General features: G+C 39.9%; 1 protein-coding gene across 2 annotated transcripts in view; it reads left to right on the top strand.

Moving 5' to 3' along the window:
* LOC106086413 (GAS2-like protein pickled eggs) overlaps nt 1–22,402 on the top strand; it is a 525,402-nt gene that overhangs the window by 398,651 nt on the left and 104,349 nt on the right. For both annotated transcript variants that reach the window (XM_059368231.1, XM_013251093.2), the window contains exon 3: nt 19,782–19,978. In XM_059368231.1, coding sequence (XP_059224214.1) covers nt 19,782–19,978 — 197 coding nt within the window. The remainder of the gene's footprint in view (nt 1–19,781; nt 19,979–22,402) is intronic.

Raw genomic sequence — 22,402 nt, 5'->3', positions numbered from 1 at the left:
CCTTCCGACCTCCTTCCTTTCGTCTGTCGAAATCACGATAGCGGTCGAATGCGTAAAGCTAGCCACTTGAATTCCTGCACAGATACTTAATATTGATGTAGGTCGTTGGGGATTGCAAATGGGCCATATCGGTTCAGATTTGGATACGGATTCCATATAAACCGATCTCCCGATTTGACTTCTTGAGCCTCTGGAAGCCTCAATTTTCATCCGATTTGGCTGAAATTTTGCATATTGTGTTCTGCTTTGACTTTTAACAACTGTGCCAAGCACGGTCCGAATCGGTCAGGAACCTCATATAGCTTCCATATAAACCGATCTCCCGATTTGACTTTTTGAGCCTCTGGAAGCCTTAATTTTCATCCGATTTGGCTGAAATTTTGCACATAGTGTTCCGTTATGACTTCTAACAACTGTGTAAAGTACGGTTCAAATCAGTCAAGAACCAGATATAGCTCCCATATAAACCGATCTCCAGATTTGACTTCTTGAGCCTCTGGAAGCCTTAACTTTCATCCGATTTGGCTGAAATTTTGCGCATAGTTTTCAGTTATGACTTCCAACAACTGTACCAAGTACGGTCCAAATCGGTCAAGAATCTGATATAGCTTCCATATAAACCGATCTCCCGATTTGACTTTTTGAGCCTCTGGAAGCCTCAATTTTCATCCGATTTGGCTGAAATTTTGCATATAGTGTTCAGTTCTTGAGCTTCTGGAAGACTCAACTTTCATCCGATTTGGCTGAAATTTTGCACATTGTGTTCTGTTATGACTTCCAACAACTGTGCCAAGGACAGTCCAAATCGGTCAAGAACCTGATATAGCTCCCATATAAACCGATCTCCCGATTTGACTTCTTGAGCCTCTGGAAGCCTAAATTTTTATCCGATTTGGCTGAAATTTTGCACATAGTCTTCTGTTATGATTTCCAATAACTGTGCCAAGGACAGTCCAAATCGGTCAAGAACCTGATATAGCTCCCATATAAACCGATCTCCCGATATGACTTCTTGAGCCTCTGGAAGCCTCAATTTTCATCCGATTTGGCTGAAATTTTGCACATAGTGTTCCCTTATGACTTCCAATAACTGTGTCAAGTACTGTCCAAATCGGTCAAGAACCTGATATAGGTCCCATATAAACCGATCTCCCGATTTGGCTTCTTGAGCCCTTGGAAGCCTCAATTTTCATCCGATTTGGCTGAAATTTTGCACATGGTGTTATTTTATGACTTCACACAACTGTACCAAGTACGGTCAAGAACCTCATATAGCTTCCATATAAGCCGATCTCCCGATTTGACTTCTTGAGCCTCTGGAAGCCTCAACTTTCATCCGATTTGGCTGAAATTTAGCATGCGGTGTTCTGTTTTGACTTTTAACAACTGTGCCAAGCACGGTCCGAATCGGTCTATAACCTGATATAGCTCCCATATTTTAGCAGAATCCATGGTGGTGGGTTCTTCATTTTCAAGGGGTCTATGTGTGTGCCAGAAAAAGGCCAATGATATTGCCAAATAGTAGCTCTGCGAGACGGTCTTGTCTTGTCAAGACCCAATCCAAGTGTTCTTGCCAGAAGACACTTTTCGGAGACCTCTCAGGCCAGTCACTTGTCGGCTAGTGGAACCTAGCCAATCTACCAGTCAAGATTTTTCAAGCAAACAACATGTAAAGACTTAGTACTTATCACCATAGCCGCTTAAGGGGCTTTCTGGTCTATGCTAAGCCTCCCTCCTGGCTCTAGCTCAGCCGCTCCACTGCAAGCAACCTCTTAGAAGACAATACCATTGTCCTATTCTTTTGCCTTTTAATTTCTACAGAAATAATTATAACTTCAATTTTATTTCGCCGTTATAATTTGTTATGCCTTCCACAAAGAATCACCTTTTAAGGCGACTCCGTACAAAGTATGATGCACCGAGCGGGCAGTCAGACTGCTGTCACGCACTTTGGCCACAGAGAATTATGGGCTTTCAACGCACACTGACTAATAAAAAAGACACGTAATGTGGCAACAATCTTTTAATGTGGCGCCACAAACGATGATAAATAGCCAAAACTGAGGCATTTATGCAGGCCAAAGCAAACATGCATGTTCCAATACGGCTACTCTCTCATGCTTCCTGCTGATACTTGGGGCCAGCCAAGTGGCATGTCGTTAATAAAGTGCACGAAAGCGAAAAATTATGGCAGAACAAAAGTGATGGGGGAAAATGCGTTTCTTACGGTAGCAGAGCGATAATGCGTAAAATAAATATCGGAACTTAACAAGATTGGCCCAACAGAGAGAGAGAGAGAGAGACGACTCATACCGCCATCCAGCAACATCTTTGATCATTGACCGCGCCCAGAGACTCACGTGGAGTTAAAACAATTAGAAATCGTTTTTCACTAACGTTACTTAGCCCTGGCACCATGTCGCTGATGTCATGTTTTCTGAATAGGATTTTTTTCTTTGTGCCTTTGTGTATCCCCAGCAAATATTTATGTCAATTGTTCAATGAAGTGTTGCTAAAAGCCATTAACAAATAAATTGTCCAAATGCCCAAATGTTGAAAGGCTAAGAAACCGAACCTAAGTGGTTGCTTAGCAATGAGCCCACCAAGACCTTTGAAGGAATTGCCTTTGATGGCGAGCTGCATCTTGGTTAAAGTGGATATTTGTGTCCATGTCCATGATTGCCAGCCATATATTGGCTGTGGCCAAACAAATCGCATTGAGGATGCCATAAGGACGACATAACATCGCAAGAGGACTTGATGGCTTCAAACAATACTCAATATAGGAGTCATATTAAAATGCAATTGTTTTGTGTAGTTATTTATGGTGGATGTCTTCCTTTGGCGCTTTCAACAATGCTCAAAGGCTATGGGTATTACAGTGGGTGATAAAAGTCAAGTCGAAAGTTCAGTAAAACTTTCATCGAGAAAAAATCCACATATTTTTAACTAAAGACAAAATTTCCAGAAACTTTTCTAAGGCAAAATTTTGTGGAAATTTCCTCTTAGACAGCAAATTTCAGAAAGTTTTCCATAAAGACAAAAAATTCAAGGATATTTTCCAAAAACACAAAATTCACAGGAAAATTTCTCCAAAGACTACATTTCCGCGAAATTCTTTTTAAAGTCAAAATTTCCTCTAAAGACAAAATTTTCTGAAAAATTTCCTTTAAATACGAAAATTGCGGGATATTTCCAAAAACAGGAAATTTTTCTACAAAGACAGGAAATTTTCTACAAAGACAAACAAAAATTCCAGCAAATTTTCTCAAAGGCCAAATTTCCCGTTACATTTTCTCCAAAGACAAAATTTTCAGGAAATTTTCTATAAAAACAAAAAATTTCAGGAAGTTTTTTTATAAAGACAAATTTTACAGGAAAGTTTCTCTAAAGACTACATTTCCAGGAAATTTTCTCCAAAGGTCAAATTTCGTCGAAATTGTCAAGTGTGCAGGAAGTTTTCCTTAAAAACAAAAAAATCCAGAAAATTTTCTACAAAGACAAAATTTGCAAGCAAATATTTCTAAAGACTACATTGCCGCGAAATTCTTTTTAAAGCAAAATTTCGGGGAAATTTCCTCCTAAAGACGAAATTTTCCGGAAAATTTCCTTTAAAGACGAAAATTCCGGGAAATTTTCTCCAAAGACAAATTTTACGGGACATTTTCTCCAAATACAAAATTTTGAAGAAATTTTCGGTAAAGACAAAAAAATTCCAGGAAATTTTGTAAAAAGATAAAAAAAAATTCCAGGAAATCTTATATAAAATAAGTAAAAAGGTGTTAAGTTCGGCCGGGCCGAACTTTGGATACCCACTACCTCGGGAATATACGTAAAAAACCTTTCATCAAAATCCGGTGAAAATTGCATACCTTATGTCCCATATATTTGGACCAAATACTAATAAATTGTGTATAACAAAATATTGGTCGTTTTAGTAGCTATATCTAAAAATAAACCGATCTGAACCATATACGACACGGATGTCGAAAAGCCTAACACTGTGTCAAATTTCAGTAATATCGGATTATAAATGCGCATTATATGGGGCCAAGACTTTAAATCGAGAGATCGGTCTACATGGCAGCTATATCCAAATTCGGACCGATTTGGGCCAAGTTGTAGAAAAATGTCGAGGAGCCTAACACTACTCACTGTCCCAAATTTCGGCGATATCGGACAATAAATGCGCCTTTTATGGGCCCAAAACCTGAAATCGAGAGACTGGTCTATATGGCAGCTATATTCAAATCTGAACCGATCGAGCCAAATTGAAGCAGGACGTCGAAGAGCCTAACAGAACTCACTGCCCCAAATTTCGGCGATATCGGACAATAAATGCGCCTTTTATGTGCCCAAAGCCTAAAACCGAGAGATCGGTCTATATGACAGCTATATTCAAATCTGAACTGATCTGGGCCAAATTGAAGAAGGACGTCGAAGAGCCTAACACAACTCACTGTCCCAAATTTCAGCAAAATTGGATAATAAATGTGATTTTTGTGGGCCTAAGACCCTAAATCGGATGATCGGTCTATATCCAAATCTGGACCGATCTGGGCCAACTTGAAGAAAGATGTCGAAGAGCCTAAGACAACTCACTGTCCCAAATTTCAGCGACATCGGACAATAAATGCGCCTTTTAAGGGCCCAAAACCTTAAATCGGGAGATCGGTCTATATGGCAGCTATATCCAAATCTAAAGCGATCTGGGCCAAATTGAAGAAGGATGTCGAAAGGCCTAACACAACTCACTGTCCCAAATTTCAACAAAATTGGATAATAAATGTGGCTTTTGTGGGCCTAAGACCCTAAATGGGAGGATCGGTCTATATGGCAGCTATATCCAAATCTGGACCGATCTGGGCCAAATTGACGAAAGATGTCAAAGGGCCTAACACAACTCACTGTCCCACATTTCAGCAAAATCGGATAATAAAAGTGGATTTTATGAGCCCTAAACCCTAAATCGGCGAATCGGCCCATATGGCAGCTATATCCAAATCTGGACCGATCTGAGCCAAATTGACGAGGGATATCGAAGGACCTAACACAACTCACTGTCCCAAATTTCAGCAAAATCAGATAATAAATGTGGCTTTTATGGGCCTAAGACCCTAAATCGGCGAATCGGTCTATATGGGGGCTATATCAAGATATAGTCCGATATAGCCCATTTTCGAACTTAACCTGCTTATGGACAAAAAAAAAGAATCTGCGCAAAGTTTCAGCTCAATATCTCTACTTTTAAAGACTGATTTCAACAGACAGACGGACGGACATGTCTAAATTGTCTTAGATTTTTACGCTGATCAAGAATAGATATACTTTATAGGGTCGGAAATGGATATTTCGATGTGTTGCAAACGGAATGACCTCATCCTTCGGTGGTGGGTATAAAAATCAATTTGTCTTTATTTGTAGGTTTGTTTGTTAGTGTGTTTCTTATAGATTTAGAAACGGCTCAACCGATTTTCTTGAAATTTTCACTGATGGTGCCTAATGATCCCGTGGTGAAAATAGGTTCCTACATTCTTTGATACCTGAAGGGGGAGCGGACCCTCCCCCTTACCCTAATTTTCAGAAACGTCAGATCTCGGAGATGGGTGGTGCGAATTAAGCGAAATTTTGTATGCTCTCTTATAAAGGGTGATTTTTTTGAGGTTAGGATTTTCATGCATTAGTATTTGACAGTGGGATTTCAGACATGGTGTCAAAGAGAAAGATGCTCAGTATGCTTTGACATTTCATCATGAATAGACTTACTAACGAGCAACGCTTGCAAATCATTGAATTTTATTACCAAAATCAGTGTTCGGTTCGAAATGTGTTCATTCACCGTTCAGCGATGAGGCTCATTTCTGGTTGAATGGCTACGTAAATAAGCAAAATTGCCGCATTTGGAGTGAAGAGCAACCAGAAGCCGTTCAAGAACTGCCCATGCATCCCGAAAAATGCACTGTTTGGTGTGGTTTGTACGCTGGTGGAATCATTGGACCGTATTTTTTCAAAGATGCTGTTGGACGCAACGTTACGGTGAATGAACACATTTCGAACCGAACACTGATTTTGGTAATAAAATTCAATGATTTGCAAGCGTTGCTCGTTAGTAAGTCTATTCATGATGAAATGTCAAAGCATACTGAGCATCTTTCTCTTTGACACCATGTCTGAAATCCCACGTGATCTGTCAAATACTAATGCATGAAAATCCTAACCTCAAAAAAATCACCCTTTAGCAACCTGCAAACAAAAATGTTGTATCCAAATTTCGGATGGGATACCTAGGGGGAACGCCCCACCCCCAAAACCTACTAAACATATATATACACCAATCACGACAATATGGGACTCAAATTAAAGGTTTTTAAGAGTAGAAAAGGTATCTGATATCCAATTGCCGGACCAAGTGTTTTGGGGACCACCCTAACCCCCAAAACACCCCTAAATCGGACATATTTACCGACCATCGCAATATGGGTCTCAAATAAAAGCTATTTGCGAGTGGAATACGAATCTGATATCCAAATTTGGGACAAAGTTTCTGGGGATCCACCCCTTCCCCAAAACCACCCCCAAATGGGACTTATTTACTGACCATGGCAATATGGGGCTTAAATAAAAAGTATTGGAGTATAGAATACGAATCTGATATCCAGATGTGGGACCAAGTGTTTGGGGGGGACGCCCATCTCCGAGGACATCCCACAATGAAGACAAATTTTCGTTTTTTCTCACCATTGCAAAGTGGGGCTCAAATAAGAGGTATTTTAGAGCAGAACACGAATTTGATTTACATTTTCAGGGCAAAGTCATTTAGTTGCCGCCCCATCCCCCAAGACACCCCAAAATACCCACAAACTGGACATGTTTGCCGACTATGGAAATATGGGGCTTAAATGAAAGCTATTTAGGAGTAGACCACGAATGTGATATTAACATTCGGCACCAACTGTCTAAGAGTCGTCCCACCAATATAACAACCCCCCAATGGGACTTAGTTGCTCACCATGACAATTTGGGTCTTAAAGAGAGTGGGGCTCGATATTGATAGTTTTCAGGGTCCATACCCCAAACCGGACATATTTGCTGACTTTTGCAATAAGGGGTTTAAATGGAAGGTTTTTGAGATTAGCCATCGTATTTGATATTCAATTTTGAGGCCAATGACAATATGGGATTCAAATAAATGATATTTGAGAGTGGAGCACGATGCTGATATATTTCCGAGCTTTAAAGACAAATTTTCTATGATATTCTTTTGCCACTCACTGTATAATCGTTTGTTCCTTGGGCGGCCTGCCGCCTCCCATTGAACCACGAGAAGAGACCACAAGTGTTAGTACATATGGAAATTGTAAATTTAACTACTGTCATGTTCTGTGAAAAGTATTTTGCATATTGTGGTGTCAGTTCTAGTGTGTTAACACTTTGTACGAATACTGCTCCCCATGGACCAAGGGGCCGCATGAACAAACACAAGCCAAACACACGAACGGACACATTGTGGTCCATGGAGGTTGACCAACAATGCAAGAAAAGATCAAAAACACACTCACCACACCACACATCGAGTGCGAATGTTTAGAGCAGTGATACTCCCAGGCTAAATGCCACATGGGTTGTTGTGGTTGAAGGCAGCGGCCGGCAAGCAGAATGGCAACCAGAATGGCAACGGGTGCACGCTGCTCAAGTTGTATTTGCATATGGTGGTTATTGTTCTGTTGCATTTTGTTGGCGCTTGAGGCGTTAAGGCCACCACCATTGTTGGCGGACTTTTTGGATGGTTTGCATTGCCCCACTACCACCAACAACGCCCAGGCCAATGAATATTTACGAAACGAAATCTTCAACGTCCACTTTCTTAATTGCAGTTGATGTAGGTACTGATGTCGGTTAATTTCTGTTGTTTGGCCATTGTCGTTGAATGGTTGTTGGCCATGTGAGGCCATGGGGAGTTGGGTGTTGTTTGTTGGGTGACTTTTTTTCTTTTTTGTTGGAACAAAACGACTTTCCTTATTTATTTGTTTTTTTTTTTTACATACATTTTTTGTGTTCTTGGTGTTAGTTCTTTGTTTTTGGTAAAGGCCTCACAGATGCTGGCTGAAATACCCTGGCAAAAAACTCTTATGGGAGTTATAAAGCAAAGCAAGAACATTTATTCAGTGTACCACTGTAGTATGGTGTCTACTTGATTTAAGTAAACAAAGTTCTCCATCATACAAGCGTTTAGGCATAAAGCAAAGAAATTTACCGCCTCAAGGACTCTAAAGGACTATTTCTATTAAAACAAAAAATACTTGGCCATTGTTACTTTCCCAAATGGAGGTGCCTTTATGTTTGTTTCGGCAATTGTGTTTTTGTTTTTGAAAATGATATGCCTAAAAGTTTTGCAAGCTTTGAAGTGTTGGCTATAATGTAACATCTATTCCGCTTAATTGATGGTAGAGAACATTGTAATAGAGATTAAGTTTTTAGAAAAAATTTCACAGAACATGGTAGTAAAAATGTTGGCTACAGTCGATAAATGTTTGCGCTCAAAGAAGCTGATAACCAATATGACCCAACCTTACACTCGAAAGGCATGGTTCTAGCATTGCCCAATGCATTTTGCGATACCACATTTAGTCTCCATTTTTCTTTAGAGAAAATTTCTTAAAAATTTTGTCTTTGGAAAAAATTTGTCTTTAGAGAAAATTCCTTAAAAATTTCATTTTTTTTAAGAAAATTTCTACGAAATTTTGTCCTTAGACAAAGTTTTACTAAAATTTACTTTTAGAGGAAATTTCATGAATATTTTATTGAATTCAGAGAGAAAAATTCTTATAAATTTTGTCTTTAGAGAAAGTTCTCCTCCAACCGACATATGGCCTGCAGAGGCTTCTGATGAAGGCAGCTTGAGGAAAAGACCGATCTAATCTTATCATGGCATGCCAGGCAGTTGCCAAGGCCATGGGCATTCTCTGACAAAAAGGGCCTTCAAAAATTGAAGGAATAAAAAGCGCCTTCCTCTCAAGTTTATTGAGTGTCTTGGTGCTAAGGATACTAAGACTTTCACCAATAAGGAGGGAAAAATGTCGAGGAGCCTAACACTACCCACTGTCCCAAATTTCAGCAAAATCGGACAATAAATGCGGCTTTTATGGCCCCAAAGCCTAAAACCGAGAGATCGGTCTATATGGCAGCTATATTCAAATCTAAACCGATCTGGGCCAAATTGAAGAAGGTCGTCGAAGAGCCTAACACAACTCACTGTCCCAAATTTCAGCAACATCGGACAATAAATGCGGCTTTTATGGCCCCAAAGCCTAAAACCGAGAGATCGTTCTATATGGCAGCTATATTCAAATCTGAACCGATCTGGGTCAAATTGAAGAAGGACGTCGAAGAGCCTAACCCAACTTACTGTCCCAAATTTCAGTGACATCGGACAATAAATGCGCCTTTTATGGCCCCAAAGCTTAAAACCGAGAGATCGGTCTATATGGCAGTTATATCAAAATTTGGACCGATCTGTGCCATATTGCAGATGTATGTCAAGGGGCTTAACTTAACTCAATGTCCCAAATTTCGGCGGCATCGGACAATAAATGAGGGCCCAAATCTTAAATCGGGAGATCGGTCTATATGGCAGCTATATCCAAATCTGGACCGATCTAAGCCATATTGACGGAGGATCTCGAAGGGTCTAAGACAACTCACTGTCCCAAATTTCAGCAAAATTGGATAATAAATGTGGCTTTTATAGGCCTAAGACCCTAAATCGGAGGATCGTTCTATATGGCAGCTATATCCAAATCTGGACCGATCTGAGCCAAATTGACGAAGGATGTCGAAGGGCTTTAGACAACTCACTGTCCCAAATTTCAGCAAAATCGGATAATAAATGTGGCTTTTATGGGCCTAAGACCCTAAATCAGCGGATCGGTCTATATGGAGGCTATATCAAGGATACTAAGACTTTCATTAATAAGGAGGGAAACTCCCTTAATTGGGCTTGGAAAATGGTAGCTGGCCAGGGTAACCCAGATGATTCATATCCTCGCTCGCTAACAATCTACGAAGGACTATCATCGGCATACTCTGTTTTTTCTACGGAATTGCCAGGATCTCCTCCAGATTGTGACGATGGAGGCTGGTATCGGGAACGATTTAAACTAAGGAAAAGTGCTGTCACTGGTTCCTCGGCTTCTGGAAGCGTAAGGAAACTCATCATGACGAGATCAAAGCAGAGTTATATGAATGAGCTTCGTCTTGATACAGAAGATGGGGTAATGCAGCATTGGAGGAAAATCTGAATCCCGACCATGGTCCGCTTTTTCTAGATAAGTCTCCAATTTTTCTTTTAAAAAAACCTATTGGAAGGGGGAAGTGGTGTTGTATTTTGCTGTCTTCTTCAGTTTTTCTTTCCATAATTATGAAATGTTGGGATATATATGGCAGTTTGCTCCAAATATAATATTTGGTTGCCCAAAAAGTAATTGCGGATTTTTCATATAGTCGGCGTTTACAAATTTTTTCACAGCTTGTGACTCTGTAATTGCATTCTTTCTTCTGTCAGTTATCAGCTGTGACTTTTAGTTTGCCCAAGAAAAAGAGTGTAAAAAAAGTATATTTGATTAAAGTTCATTCTAAGTTTTATTAAAAATGCATTTACTTTCTTTTAAAAAATCCGCAATAACTTTTTGAGCAACCCCATAGTTGATTTTGGACCACGACGTACATAAAAATCTTTGGACTTACGAAGGTAAAAAGGAATAGATGGCAATTGGAACGTTTCCTTAATAAAATCTTTTTTAGGATTGCCGTGGTACTCACAAAATCCATAACCGTTTTACATTCTATGCTCCTAAGTCATTTCAAGTTTGGTAACTTATCAACCGCCAAGTGTCGGTATCTGCCGCTTAACCCAACGGTAAAGAATTTATTCTATTTTTTGTCTTTTGCCCCACTTCCTTAGAGCCAGCGGTCTTAGGGGTCAGGCCCAATTTCGAGCCTACGGCCATCGTCACTTACAGTTCAATTTCCTATTCAAGATCACTGTCACAGCTATCGGATATCGAATTGAACTGGCAAAATGTCAATGGCACTATCGATACTATCGATATTTATGTTTTCTCTTTTTTTTTTTGCAAAATTGAACAAAAATAGGCGATCCGACACTGAATATATCCTTTAAGACACATTTGCGCCTATAGAGGGCGCAAGTTTCTTCCGTTTAGGCTAAAATTTTCTCCAGCGATTTCAGTCATGACTTTGAACAGACTTTATTAAATTTCGATTTATTCGCTCTGGGTATCGATATTGCTTCTATATAAATCGATTACCTGATTTTTATACGCACCACCAAAGGATGGCGATACATTCAATTTGTCATTCCGTTTGCAACACATCGAAATACCATTTCCGACCCCATAAAGTATATATTGGGTTGCCCAAAAAGTAATTGCGGATTTTTCATATAGTCGGCGTTGACAAATTTTTTCACAGCTTGTGACTCTGAATTTGCATTCTTTCAGTTATCAGCTGTGACTTTTAGTTTGCTTTAGAAAAAAAGTATATTTGATTAAAGTTCATTCTAAGTTTTTTAATAAAAATGCCTTTACTTTCTTTTAAAAAATCCGCAATTACTTTTTGGGCAACCCAATATATTCTTGATCAACGGAAAAATCTAGACATGTCCGTCTGTCTGTCTGTTAAAATCAAATCTTTAAAAATACAGATATTGAGCTGAAACTTTGCACAGATTCTTTTTTCTCCATAAGCAGGTTAGGTTCGAAGATGGGTTATGTCGCACTTAATCTTGATATAGCCCTCATATAGACCGATCCGCCGAATTAAAGTCTTAGGCCCATAAAAGCCACATTTATTATCCGATTTTGCTGAAATTTTGGGACAGTGAGTTGTGTTAGGCTCTTCGAAATCCTTCTTCAATTTGGCCCAGATCGGTCCAGGTTTGAATATAGCTGCCATATAGACCGATCCTCCGATTTAGGGCCTTAGGCCCATAAAAGGCGTATTTATTATCTGATTTTGCTGAAATTTGGGACAATGATTAAAGTTAAGGTCCTTCGACATCTTTCCTCAATTCGGCCCAGATCTTATAGACCGATCTCTCGATTTAAGGTCTTGGGCCCATAAAAGGCGCATTTATTGTCCGATTTTGCCACAATTTGGGCCAGAGAGTTGCGCTAGCCCCCTTGAAATTTTTCTGCAATTTGGCCCAGATCGGTTCAGATTTGGTTACAGCTGCCATATGGACCGATCTCTGGATTTAAGGTCTTGCGCCCATAAAAGGCGCATTTATTGTAGCCGATGTCACCGAAATTTGGGATAGCGAGTTATGTTAAGTTCCTCAACAAACTTCTGCAATATCACACAAATCGGTCCAGATTTGGATATAGCTGCCATATAGACCGATCTCTCGATTTAAGGTTTTGGGCCCATAAATGGCGCATTTATTGTCCGATTTCATCGAAATTTGGGACAGTAAGTTGTGTTAGACTCTTCGACATTTTTCTGCAAATTTGGATATACCTGTCATATAGATCGCTATCTCGAATGAAAGTCTTGGCCCCATAAAAGGCGCATTTATAAGCCGCTGAAATTTGACACAGTGACATATGTGAGACTTTTCGATATCCGTGTCGTAGATGGTTGAGATCGGTTTATTTTTAGATAAAGCTACTAAAAAGATACATATTCGAGATAGTTGCTATGGGGCATAAGGTATGCATTTTGTGGTTTACATATACACCCGAGGTGGTGGGTATCCAAAGGCCCGGTCAGGCCGAACTTAACGCCTTTTTACTTGTTTACTTCTCATTTTGTTTTAAAATATAGGCGATAGGAATTTAACTACAGTATCGAAACTATCGATAATCGATACCGATTATCGATAGTTTGCCAGCTCTTCACGGCACGCCAACATAGTAGCGAACATCTGTGAGCCCTCTAGGTGAGGTTAGGTTCGGTTGAAAAGAGCATGCGGTTGTTAATCCGCCCCATGTCACTATGAACATACACCTAAGCCAGTAATCCGCTTGTTGTGCGCTCTAAATACTAAACAAGTAAAAGCGTGCTAAGTTCGGCCGGGCCGAATCTTATATACCCTCCACCATGGATCGCATTTGCCGAGTTCTTTTCCCGGCATCTCTTCTTAGGCAAAAAAGGATATAGGAAAAGATTTGCTCTGCTATTAGAGCGATATCAAGATATGGTCCGGTTTGGACCACAATTAAATTATATGTTGGAGACCTGTGTAAAATGTCAGCCAATTCGAATAAGAATTGCGCCCTTTGGGGGCTCAAGAAGTAAAATAGAGATCGATTTATATGGGAGCTGTATCGGGCTATAGACCGATTCAGACCATAATAAACACGTATGTTAATGGTCATGAGAGAATCCGTCGTACAAAATTTCAGGTAAATCGGATAAGAATTGCGCCCTCTAGAGGCTCAAGAAGTCAAGACCCAAGATCGGTTTATATGACAGCTATATCAGGTTATAGACCGATTTGAACAATTCTTGGCACAGTTGTTGGATATCATAACAAAACACGTCGTGCAAAATTTTATTCCAATTGGACAAGAATTGCACACTCTAGAGGCTCAAGAAGTCAAGACCCAAGATCGGTTTATATGGCAGCTATATCAGGTTATGGACTGATTTGAACCATACTTGGCGCAGTTGTTGAATATCATAACAAAACACGTCGTGCCAAAATTCATTCAAATCGGATAAGAATTGCGCCCTCTAGAGGCTCAAGAAGTCAAGACCCAAGATCGGTTTATATGGCAGCTATATCAAGTTAAAGACCAATGTAAACCATACTTGACGTAGTTGTTGGAAGTGCTACCAAAACACTACGTGCAAGATTTCAACAAAATCGGATGAGAATTGCGCCCTCTAGAGGCTCAAGAAGTCAAGACCCAAGATCGGTTTATATGGCAGCTATATCAAAACATGGATCGATTTGGCCCATTTACAATACCAACTGACCTACACTTACAAAAAGTATTTGTGCAAAAATTCAAGCGGCTAGCTTTACTCCTTCGGAAGTTAGCGTGCTTTCGACAGACAGACGGACGGACGGACATGGCTAGATCGACATAAAATGTCACGACGATCAAGAATATATATACTTTATGGGGTCTCAGACGAATATTTCGAGTAGTTACAAACTGAATGACGAAATTAGTATACCCCCCATCTTATGGTGGAGGGTATACAAAAGTAACCTCAAAAAGAAAATCTAAGTAAGGCATTCCGTGCTACTTACCAAATCGTTAATTGTTTTTCATGCCTCTCCCCTTTGGTTTGTGTTTGGTATAGTGGTATAGGTTGGTTTATGTCTGGTATTGGGTCCCCACCTTATTGCCGGTATCTATTAGACGCTAATGCCTGGCAATGACAAAGGAAATGCTCCAACGTCTCATCATCTTCCCCCCATGCCCTACACATGCTATCACTTGCCGCACCGATTTTACATAAGTGAGCTCGTTATCCTATGTGTCCCTGTATGATAACAATAGCTATACTGACCTCCTACTTACTTCCTGTGAGCCCTCTAAGTTGCAAAACTTTCAGTTCAGTTTCCCAACCAATATCACTCCCAAGTATTCGAGTATGTCGGACATCATAATCGCAATGTTGAGAAAAGATGGGTTCTCGAATCTGCTAACCTTAGTCTTCCTCGTGCTGGGACCAAAATATATACCTGGTTTTGGTTTTGGTTTCCCACCATTGGCCAAAATGCTTAATGAATATGTCACCCCACCATTTTAGCCGTTTCTTAATTGGAAATTGCTGCCTATATGGCACCCAACGAGTACTTTGCCGTAGCAGCAGTAGCACCCACAACAAAGTTTGGTGCAATTCTTGCCATATTATTACCGGATGGTGGCAATATGATTGTTGTGATGGTTGTTGGTGTTGCTGCTGCTGTGTTGCTGTTGTTGTTGTCGTTGTTATTGTCCAATGTGGCACACCATAATAAATGCAACACACATTAATGTCTGAAACGTTTAGCAGACAAATAAAGTGACATGACATTTAATTGGCCCCATTGCATATAAAAGACATTGAAAATAGCTTGGCCAAAAAGACAACAAAAACCACCACCATCACCAGCACCGAACAGCCTAAAACTCAACGCCCCATTGTAAAACAGACAGAAAAAGGAAACCCATGCAGACTCTTTGTGCGAAACTTGGCAATTATTGAGAGACATATTTGGTGACATAAGGCGCAAGAGCAGCAGCAGCAGCAACAAGACAGTCACAACAAAAAGCAAACCCTTTTCTGAAGGTGATGCGGACACTAAAGCTGAAGCTGCCACTGCCAGACGATGATGTTGTTTTTTTTTTCATTTTCAATTGAGAAAGCCCCAAAAACGGCTTTGCCTATTTTCGATATCTTTTTTAATTGTTGGTAGCGCCATTGTTAGCCAAACAATAAAAGCAAGAGAGTGACATTGTCATCGCCCTCTGCCACCCCCCAAAACCACCTCCTAGGCTCCCCCACTTTATTTTCCCATTATGACAGCTTTTAAAGCGCGTTATCGATCGTTTCGCTATGTTTGTATACAAAAGCGCAATTTTCTTCTCTAATGAGAAAGACCCAAATCGTGACCAACGATTTTGTTTCGCCAGGGTAATTTTCTCTAAATTTTTAATTGAAATTTTACAAATAATACAATAATAACCCAACAACAATAACAAAAAAAACAATTGTGTGTGTGTGTGTGTGACGAATTATTGATGGTAAGACCGGCATGTTAACAAGCCAAACCTAATCTGCAATAAATGAACCATTTAACAGTCATTTAGCATGGCATGATAACACACACACACAGCCACATGTTATGTAAATGCTAGAGTACTGTTAAGTGTGAGAGCGATGAAAGAGTTAAACGTTTGCTCTACATATAATGAAGCCGTTGGTTAACCATTACATGTGAGTGTGTGAGTGCGAGAATGACTGAGCGTTGCGGTGATTAATGTAATTAAAGAGGATAAGATGACAAATGAGCTCACCACGTGCCATTAAGAGGTGAAATAAAGATGGTGGGTATAATGCAAGTCTGGTTGGTTTATTTCGAACATTTTTAATGGCATTAATAAACAGGTTGTGCCATTAGTGTTGTGTTTAATTCTTTGGCAAAATTTGCAGTAACCATTTGGGCTTTCAAGTGCCTGGACTCACTCACTCACAAAACACTCATTACCTTCTTAGTTGTAATTTATTCAGTAAAATGTTTCCAAAGTCTGGTTTTAAATGATGCCGAGTTACTGAGTAATTGCAGATCGTTAGGAAGTGAGTTCCAGAGACGTATGAGCATATGCCATTCAGAAAGATGTCTCATCTTATCACATAACAAGGAATGATCCACAATGTCGAATGCCTTAGAATGGTCAAAAAGAACAAGGAAATGTATTTTGTCATTCTCAAAATTGACCCTGATCCTCTTAGTGACCTCTGCCAGGCAGTTACGCAGCTGTGGTTAGGTCGAAACCCGGATTGTCTCACATATAACAAAGAGTTCTCGTTGACAAAAGACGACATTTGCAAATACAACAAACTCTCAAAGACCTTTGACAAGTAACAAAGAATCCCAATTGAAATTCTTGGGCAGTGGGATGACCTTGGCATGTTTCCACGCTAATGGAAAGACACTCGTGGTCAAAATCCTATTGAAAACATAGATTACTTGAGGAATAATGAGGGGGAGGAAAAGTCTTAAAAATCTAGGATCAATGCCATCAAATCCGACAGGGTTAGAGATTACAGTCGTGACGCACAGCCGAAGCCAAAACCAGAGTCGTCATCGAGAGAGGGGGGGTGGGGGGGGGGGGAATATTGAAACCATAGAAACTGGGATCAACTGGCATCTGTGGGACATTAACAAAGGCATCATTAAGCCCATTGATGTCCAAGTTTGTTGAACATCTATTAGTATCTTTCCGAATTCCTATGTCTCGAATAATCTTCCACGTTCTCTTTGAGCCTATTGCAGAAGTAAAGCGTCTGTAATAGTAGTCTTTCTTGGCTATCTTATTCAACTTATTGACGTGGTCTCTTGCTGAGTGAAAGGCTTCATGTAACTCAGGCGTCCTGAAACGTCTCCACCTGCGGTGCAACATATTCCTCTCATGAATAGCCGAACGAATATCCCGGGAGAACCACGGTTTCGATCTGGAGGATACTTCTCTAGGCTTGAGTGGAACCGAAAGATCCTGTAGGTCACGGATATTCCTCTGTAGAAAGTCAATTTGTTCATCGATAGTTTCCATACGAAATATCAGATCCCAGTCGATGAGCACAGCACTCGAAAGCAAAAAATCATGGTCGAGACTGGAAAAAATCTCTATATGTATAAGTTTCCCCAGTCCTGGTGAGCTCGAAGACATAACATAACAAGTAAGAGCGTGCTAAGTTCGACCGGGCTGAATCTTATATACCCTCCACCATTGATCGCATTTATCGAATTCTATGCGCGGTACCTCTTTTCAGGCAAACAAAGAATATTGAATAATAACTGTTATGCTATTGGAGCTATATCAAGTTATAGTCTGATTCGGACAATTAATGAATGCTGAACAGTGTAGAAGTTATTGTGTGTTATTTCAGTTCATTCGGATAAGAATTGCGACTTGTAGGGGCTCAAGAAGCAAAATCGGGAGATAGGTTTATATGGGAGCTGTATCAAGCTATTGATCGATTCAGACCATATTAGACAAGTACGTTGAAGGTCATGAGAGAAGCCGTTGTACAATACTTCAGCCAAATCGGATGAGAATTGCGCCCTCTAGAGGTTCAAAAAGTCAAGATCCCAGATCGGTATATATAGCAGCTATATCAGGTTCTATACCGATTTACGCGATATTTAGCACAGTTATTGGAAGTCATTACAAAACACCTCATGCAAAATTTCAGCCAAATCGGATGAGAATTGCGCCCTTTATTGGCTCAAAAAGTCAAGACCCAAGATCGGTATATATAGCAGCTATATCAGGTTCTATACCGATTTACGCGATATTTAGCACAGTTATTGGAAGTCATTACAAAACACCTCATGCAAAATTTCAGCCAAATCGGACAAGAATTGCGCCCTCTGGAGGCTCCAGAAGTCAAGACCCAAGATCGGTTTATATGGCAGCTATATCAAGTTATAGACCGATGTAAACCATACTTGGCGTAGTTGTTGGAAGTGCTACCAAAACACTACGTGCAAGATTTCAATAAAATCGGACCAGAATTGCGCCCTGTAGAGGCTCCAGAAGTCAAGACCCAAGATCGGTTTATATGGCAGCTATATCAAGTTATAGACCGATGTGAACCATACTTGGCGTAGTTGTTGGAAGTGATACCAAAACACTACGTGGAAGATTTCAATAAAATCGAACGAGAATTGCGCCCTCTAGAGGCTCAAGAAGTCAAGACCCAAGATCGGTTTATATGGCAGCTATATCAAAACATGGATCGATTTGGCCCATTTACAATACCAACCGACCTACACTAATAAAAAGTATTTGTGCAAAATTTCAAGCGGCTTGCTTTACTCCTTCGAAAGCTGGCGTGCTTTCGACAGACAGACGGACGGACGGACGGACTTGGCTTTATGGGGTCTTAGACGAATATTTCGAGTAGTTACAAACAGAATGACGAAATTAGTATACCACCATCCTATGGTGGAGGGTATAAGTCATGTCAAGTCATGGTTCGAAAAACATAAGGCTGACAGTTGGTCGCATCGGATGCCTTTGGAAGTGTCACTAACAACGTACAGATCGAGTAGCGTGCTGGAGGATGCAGAAAAATGCGTGGGAATTGTTGAATTGACAGGCAAAAGCCCCAAGGAAGACATTTCAAACGTCAAGTCCGTGTCCTGTAAAACGTTAGAGTTGAAGTCCCCAGCAACCACAATGTCTGAGTAAGCAAGAGAGAGAGAGGTTGAAGGACAGAGAAAAAAATCTCGCGTATCCGTATGGTTGATCGGTTTATAAACGCACCACACTTAAAATAAAAGTTCCTTGCCCAAGTTCTTTAATGGAATGCTCATGGGCTTTTTCTTATGGAGGAGACTCTAATTTTCTCTTGTTTACTGTCATAATCTCTTCTCAAATTTATAGGTTGCCACTAATTGCAGGGTTGCCATGTATTAATGATAATTTCTGTGTTATTTGGCCTATGCGAAACAATCTCTGTCAACACATTCACCATGATATAACACTTCAATCTTCGCAATATGCTCTTTCTATGAAATTTCTATAAAAACACATTTCATGGTGTAACCCAGTTAGAGAAATGGTAACAAAATAATTTCTCATCAAATATGTTTAATTTAATTATGCTGTACCCTCAAAATGTCCACATTTTGTTTTTTTTAATCTGTCCTCATATACACTCACTCACTCACCCCCTCGGGTATTCTTCTACTTTTTAGCAGTGCAGCGACACCGAATGCGGTCACATTGTACAACATTTCCTATTGCATGACTCTTTTTTTTTTATTTGGCTTAGATATATTTTTTTGGGTGGTGGCTGCATGTCATTCTTCTCAATGTGATGGAGGTATGGGGCTTTTTAAAAATAATACCCGGTGGCGTCTTGTAATTTGTTTTATGTCTTTTTAGATTCCTAAAATTGTTGCAGGGTTTGTTTGTGTTTTTTTTTTGCCATTTTACAGTCTAAATAAAAAGTCTCTCATTGCTGTAATGCTTATTTGCCTATCATTTTGGTTAATAGTTGTTTGTTTTTTCTTTTTGTATTCTTTGCAGCATGCCAACTATGTCCGCCAAGCAGCTGAGGAATATTTGGCCCGACGTCAGGCACGCAATAAATCGATGACGCGCTCGATAACTTCTGGCTCGGCTGGGCCCATTTTGGCCATGGGCAATGTTCACTATTTGATTGGAGCAAAAAGCGGTACATTCTTTGCCCGCGATAATGTTTCAAATTTCATAACATGGTGCAGGTGAGCATAAACACAAAAAATGGTTTAAGTTTATTTTTAAGATTATGGCAATCAAGAGCAAACAAAATAAATATTGTATTGCCCAAAAAGTAATTGCGGATTATTCATATAGTCGGCGTTGACAAATTTTTTCACAGCTTGTGACTCTGTAATTGCATTCTTTCTTCTGTCAGTTATCAGCTGTTACTTTTAGCTTGCTTTAGAAAAAAAGTGTAAAAAAAAGTATATTTGATTAAAGTTCATTCTTAGTTTTATCAAAAATGCATTTACTTTCTTTTAAAAAATCCGCAATTACTTTTTGGGCAACCCAATATAATGTAAGACACCTACGTTTAGGCCCAAAAATTTATAGTTTGTAAGTGGCAAGGGAAATGACTAGAAGAAATTTTCTACTTCTGCCAAATCTTTAAGATTTTTCTGCTATGCAAGTTTCTGCAATATATCCGTGGCTTCAGAGTACTGCTTTGATTGATTTGTAAAGAAGCAAACTGGCAGTCCAGGACCAAAAAAGACGAAAAATCATTCAGTCATCAATCAAAACGGTTATAGCTACGAACTTTTGTCATTAGAAAGGACAAGGACAGTATTTAATCATACTGCTGAGAAACAATAAGGCAGCAGGAGCCAATGGATTGCCGGCTGAACTGTTAAAGACCGAAGGTGACACGCTGATTAGACATATGCATCAGCTCGTCTGCGCTATTTGGCTAGAACCTCAGCATCCCGTACACAAGAAAGGGGACAAGACGGTATGTGCAAACTATTGGGTTGCCCAAAAAGTAATTGCGGATTTTTTAAAAGAAAGTAAATGCATTTTTAATAAAACTTAGAATGAACTCTAATCAAATATACTTTTTTTACACTTTTTTTCTAAAGCAAGCTTAAAGTAACAGCTGATAACTGACAGAAGAGAGAATGCAATTACAGAGTCACAAGCTGTGAAAAAATTTGTCAACGCCGACTATATGAAAAATCCGCAATTACTTTTTGGGCAACCCAATACAAAGGAATAAGTCGCCTCCCCATGGCATACAAGATACTATCGAGCGTACGGTGGAAAAGATGTAAAGTCTAAGGTCAATTTTTAGAGCACACAACAAGCCGATTACTGGATTAGGTGTATATCCATAGTGGCATGGGGCGGATTAATATCTGCACTCTCCTTTCAACCTAACCTAAAGTCAATGTAAAAATTGGACCCTTTCAGTTTGACATTAGATCCTGGAAATGACCCGAGAAGGACAAATCAACACCTATCATATTTTCGTTGACTACCAAGCCACCTTGGAGGCCACCATAGCGCAGAGGTTAGCATGTCCGCCTATGACGCTGAACTCCTGGGTTCGAATCCTGGCAAGACCACCAGAAGAAATTTTCAGTGGTGATTTTCCCCACCTAATGCTGGCAACATTTGTGAGGTACTATGCCATGTGAAACTTCTCTCCAAAGAGGTGTCGCACTGCGGCATGCCGTTCGGACTCGGCTATAAAAAGGAGGCCGCTTATCATTGAGCTTCAACTTGAATTGGACTGCACTCATTGATATGTGAGAAGTTTGACCCTGTTCCTTAATGGAATGTTCATGGGCAAAAATTGCCAAACTTGCAATTTACCAAGCCACCTTTGTCAGTTTAATGGTATTCCAAACCATGTCTGATTTTGGTATCCCTGCAAAACTGATATGACTTTGCAAGCGTCTTGCTAAAACACTCTCCTCAGTTCAAATAGGAAACAACTTTTCCCAACCGTTCAATACCCAACGAGGTTTCTTGCAGAGAGAGAGAGAGACAGCCTATCGTGTGATTTCTTTAATTTGCTGCTGGATAAGATTATCCGGGATGCAGGTGTGAATAGGCATGGCAAATTGGCAATGGCAATGCTACTCTCCTATGCCGATGACATCGATATTATGGAAGCAATTGCAGCCTTTAAAAATATCGAAAGACAAATAAAAGCGTGCTATGTTCGGCCGTACCGAATCTTTTACACCCTCCACCATGGATCACATTTGTCGAGTTATTTTACTGGTATCTCTTTGTAGGCCAACAAAAGATAAAAAAAAAAAACAAGTAAAAGCGTGCTAAGTTCGGCCGGGCCGAATCGGGCCATGGATCGCATTTGTCGAGTTCTTTTCCCGGCATATCTTCTTAGGCAAAAAAAGGATAAAAGAAAAGATTTGCTCTGCTATTAGAGCGATATCAAGATATAGTTCGGTTTGGATCACAATTAAATTATACGTTGGAGACCTGTGTAAAATGTCAGCCAATTAGAATAAGAATTGCGCCCTCAGGAGGCTCAAGAAGTAAAATAGAGAGATCGATTTATATGGGAGCTGTATCAGGCTATAGACCGATTCAGACCATAATAAACACGTATGTTGATGGTCATGGGAGAAGCCGTTGAACAAAATCTCAGCCAAATCGGA

The sequence above is a fragment of the Stomoxys calcitrans genome, chromosome 4, assembly GCF_963082655.1.
Source record: "Stomoxys calcitrans chromosome 4, idStoCalc2.1, whole genome shotgun sequence".
In the NCBI taxonomy this organism is placed as follows: Eukaryota; Metazoa; Arthropoda; class Insecta; order Diptera; family Muscidae; genus Stomoxys; species Stomoxys calcitrans.
This window is presented reverse-complemented; position numbering and strand designations above follow the sequence as displayed.